We start from the raw sequence: 4,405 nt of genomic DNA on the forward strand, positions 1-4,405 counted from the left end.
AGCCCCCGAGCCCGGCTTAATTTTTTTTTTTTTTTTAATCATCAAACTCTGGTCCTGACTTAGCTTGTAGCCCATCGCTCCCTACTTTGGACATTTCACATCCTTGAACATTTCTTGATCCAATTTACGTTGCTACCTAGAATTCCCCTTTTCTCTAATCCTCCTTTCCAAACTGAATATCCTTCAAGAGTCAGCTCAAATCAAGCATACTTAGAAAACGGCAAAAAGAAGGGGGCAGTTTATTCAGGGTCAGAACAATAAGAACTAAGTGGACACAGTAAGTCCGCTTTTCACAAATTATAACGATTTGTCTCCCTCACTAGCCTGTGGCCCCTTCAGTCCAAGCTCTGTGTCTCCTAATGGGTGTCAGGTGGCTCACGCCTGTCATCCCAAAACTCTGGGAGTCCGCGGCGGGAGAACCTCGAGCCCAGGGGTTGAAGACCAGTCTGGGCAACTTGGAGAGACCGAACAGCAGAAAACACGAACTCAAGTCCCAGACTGTGAAGAGGCATCCGAGCGCACGCGGGTACACAGTCCTCCCGACCCCGTCACACCATCCCCTTACAACAGGAAGCCCCGCTCGCTGCCTGGCGCCAAGTCCAGACCCCTCCGCGGGCCGCACCCCTGGGCTCCGGACTCTGAATGAGACACGCCCCCTCGGGTCCCCCCTCTGAAGGTAGCCCGGCCCCAAGGCCCTAACTTGGCGACACAGCCCCACGCCCCCTCCCCTCAGCAGCGCCTTCCTCCTGCCCCCTCCGAGGACCCCGTGAGCGGATCGGCTCTCCGCGAGGCGCGCGCGGGCACTGCCCTGGCCTCCCTTTTCACTGAGGCCGAACGGCGCCGGCCGGGCCTGCCGGCCTTCGTGCCGGTGGCCTCACCTCTCTTCCAAGAGCTCAGTGGGGACACCACCTCCACCCGCTCAGAAACGAAATCGGCCAGACTGGAGCGGAACAAAGCCGCTCGCACGGTCACGGCCACCGCCAGCACCAGGGCCAAGGGAGCCGCCATGATACCTGAGCAGGCGCGCAGGCGGGGAGGGCCGGCGAGGCGGAGGCGCGCGGCCGGCGCGCCGCCCTCTGTAGTTCCGCGAGCCGGAGCGCGCCCTCCTCTGTGGTTCCGTGGAACGCAGGGAACCCTACTCCCAGGAAGCCTCGCGCCAGCGGCTGCGCGGGGAGCTGGAGTCGGCGCCTCCCGGAACGTGGCGAGCCGCGGAGACGTTCCCTTCACTGTGCGTGTGCTTAAAGGTACAAGGTTTGTCTGTAACGGTTTGTGATATCAAACGTGATGTTCCTCTGCTCTTCGAGTGTCTCCTGAAGGCCCCCCACCTGGCGGCCCACGTGCGCATCCTGAAGGCGGGGACAGGATGACCAGCTCCCGGCCTTCAGCGCCCTGCGGAACCTCGGGCGTCTCCGGTCCCTCGTCTGGAAGCTGCGGATCGGAGGCTCGCTGGAGACGGCTTAGGAGTGTTGCCAGTCGCTGCAACGCTATTGAAAATTGAACAGCCGGGCGCGGTGGCTCACGCCTGTAATCCCAGCACTTGAGGAGGCCGGGGCGAGAGGATTGCCTGAGTCCAGGGGTTTAAGACCAGCCTGGGCAACTTGGTGAGACCTCATCTCTACAATAAAATAAAAATAATAATTAGCCAAGCGTGGTGGAGCACGCCCGTAGTTTCAACTACTTAGAAGGCTAAGGCGGAAGGGTCGCCTGAACCGGCAGGTCGAGGCTGCGGTGGCCGTGAGCGTGCCACTGCCCTCCAGCCTGGGCGACAGAGTGAAACTCCAACTCAAAAAAGAAAATTAAATTGTATAAGCAGCAGGGGGCGGGGACTCACGTCTGTCATCCCAACACTCTGGGAGTCTGAGGTAGGAGGATAGCTTGAGACCAGCCTGGGCAACTTGGTGAGACTTGTCTCTACAAAAATAAAAAAATTAGCTGGGCATGGTAGCACCCCTGTAGTCCCAGCTACTCTGGAGGCTGAGGCAGGAGGACCAGAAGGATCACCCGAGCCCAGGGGGTCGAGGCTGTAGTGAGCCCTGATGGTGGTGCCACTGCACTCCAGCCTGGGCAACAGAGTGAGATTCCAATTCAAAAAATTAAAAAATAAAAATAAATTATATAAGGGCAGGTGCCGTGTCTCAAGCCTGTAATCCCAGGACTTTGGGATACCAAGGCAAGAGGATTGCCTTAGTCGAGCCTGGGCAACATAGTGAGACTGTCTCTACAAAAAATAAATAATATAAACTTACAATTAAATATATTAAAGACGGCCGGACTCGGTGGCTCAGCCTGTAATCCCGCGCCTTTGGGAGGCTGAGGTGAGAGGATTGCCTGAGCCCACGGCTTTGAGACCCGCCTGAGCAGGCGAGACCTCATCTCTACAATAAATCAAAAAATTAGCTCGCCGTGGTAGCACACGCCTGTAGTTCCAGCTACTTGGAAGGCTGAGGCGGAAGGATTGCCGGAGCCCAGCAGGTCGAGGCCGCAGTGGCCGGGAGCAGCCAGTGCACTCCAGTCTGGGTGACAGTGAGACTCCAACTCAAAAAAAAAAAAAAAAAAATATATATATATATATATACACACATGTAAAAGACAAAGGAATAAATACTCAAAACTCATCGCTTCCTAGTTGTTTTACAACACTTTTGTTTTGCCTGTGCGCTCCAGAGTTATTCACCACTGCTGTATTGTATGACATGTCTTATAATGACTTGCTAACTAATGTCCTTCTCTTCCAAAATGGTGGTATTACCTCAGTCTGGTAGCTTGAAATCCCTCCTGATGGGAATGTTTACACCATAGGAATCAGCAAACACTACAAACACTTATCACCCATTGATAAGCCCCAAGCAGCACACCACTTCATTAGTATGAAAAGTGCTTGAGTGCTCGAATATTAGCTGCAGCAATATTAAGTAAATGCACAAGGAAAGATCATGACTAAGAATGAAGGACCAAGATGGCATCAATATACCCAATGAACAGCTATTTTTTTGTTCGATTTTTTTTTAACCGATATTTTTTATTATGGTTTTGTGGGGTACAGTTAAGGGTTAGGTGTACAATTACGTTTCATTCAGGCACCCTGTTGATAAGAGGTGTTTCCTCTTCCCCAGACAGATATTTGCTACTGTTAATCCCATCCCCCTCCCCCCATGAACAGCTATTTTAACACTGCCTACATCTGTCATGTTTTTTGAGTAGTTCGCTTTAATTGACCTCTAACTAGTAGCCAAGGACAGAACTGGTTCTCAAACTAGCTATTGATTGTTTTACAGCCCCCTCCACAGTTAACAAGTTAACCTAATCAGACTTTCATGACTTCCATGGCACAGGCCCCATCAACATGGCAGGTGTCATGTGACTAACCCACCCATCTACCTGCCATCATCCATCATCATGATGTCAGTACCTGTGCTCACCTGCCCTTCACCATAATGTGAAAAAGACAACCACCCAATCACCTTATCGACCTGCCCCCATCAAAGGGAATGTTTAAAAGCAATCAACTTCAAGCGGCCATTCGCCATTGCTTTGTTAAACTCTGGTGTGTACATGTGGCTCATTGAGCTATGGCCACCATGTTTCCTAGTTTTACCCCTGTCCCCTACCTTGGGAAGGTGAATCTCCTCTCTCTATATAATTTACTTTCTAAATAAATAATATTTCCCAATCTAACTTCTGTGCAATTCTTTGCATCTTTTGAGTGGCACCAGATCACAGACAAGACACCCCCCATTTTGGGCCTGACCTAACAGAGAATAACGGTGAGCAGATGGACCCCGGATAAGGTGACTGGGGAAAGCTCTGGAAAGGCGGCATCTGAGCTGAGAGCTACAGGGTGAGAAGTCAGAGCTTCCAAGCAGAGGGGACATATGTGAGTCAGGAAACGGTAAGGAATGTTGGAGGATCATAGAGGAAACAACCTAAATAGACAATAAGGAGAAGAAACAAACAAACAGCTGAATTGGAGAGAGTAGTGGAAGTTGTGGATGGAGAGAAAGGAGCTGTCAAGCAATAGGGAATTTGGACCTTAGTCAAGGTACAATCCAGCCAGGCATGGTGGCTCATGCCTATAATCCCTGTACTTTGGAAGGTGGAGGTGAAAGGACTGTCTGAGCCCAGGGGTTGGAGACCAGCCTGGGCAGCTTGGCGAGACCTTGTCTTCACAATAAATCAAAAATTAGCCAGGCGTGGTGGCGTGCACCTGTAGTTCCAGTTACTTGGAAGGCTGAGGTGGAAGAATTGCTTGAGCCCAGCAGGTCAAGGCTGTAGTGGCCGTGACCATGCCACTGCACTCCACCCTGGGCGACAGAGACTCCAAATAAAAAATAAAAAAAAGCCGGGCTCGGTGGCTCAGCCTGTAATCCCGCACCTTTGGGAGGCTGAGGTGAGTGGATTGCCTGAG

The 4,405-nt window shown here is 51.8% G+C and overlaps 1 protein-coding gene across 3 annotated transcripts in view; it reads right to left on the reverse strand.

Moving 5' to 3' along the window:
• Positions 1 to 1,550, reverse strand: part of PIGU (phosphatidylinositol glycan anchor biosynthesis class U) — a 118,717-nt gene extending 117,167 nt beyond the window's left edge. Inside the window, exon 1 of one of the 3 annotated variants that reach the window (XM_008074068.1) lies at positions 879 to 1,550. In XM_008074068.1, the coding sequence (XP_008072259.1) occupies positions 879 to 1,008 (130 nt within the window). In that variant the 5' untranslated portion in view covers positions 1,009 to 1,550. The remainder of the gene's footprint in view (positions 1 to 878) is intronic. The other 2 variants (XM_021707008.1, XM_008074069.1) reach the window with 2 other exon arrangements.
• Positions 1,551 to 4,405: the final 2,855 nt, after the last annotated feature.

The sequence above is a fragment of the Carlito syrichta genome, unplaced genomic scaffold, assembly GCF_000164805.1.
Source record: "Carlito syrichta isolate Samal-C Ts95f unplaced genomic scaffold, Tarsius_syrichta-2.0.1 Scaffold316293, whole genome shotgun sequence".
NCBI classification, from domain to species: domain Eukaryota; kingdom Metazoa; phylum Chordata; class Mammalia; order Primates; family Tarsiidae; genus Carlito; species Carlito syrichta.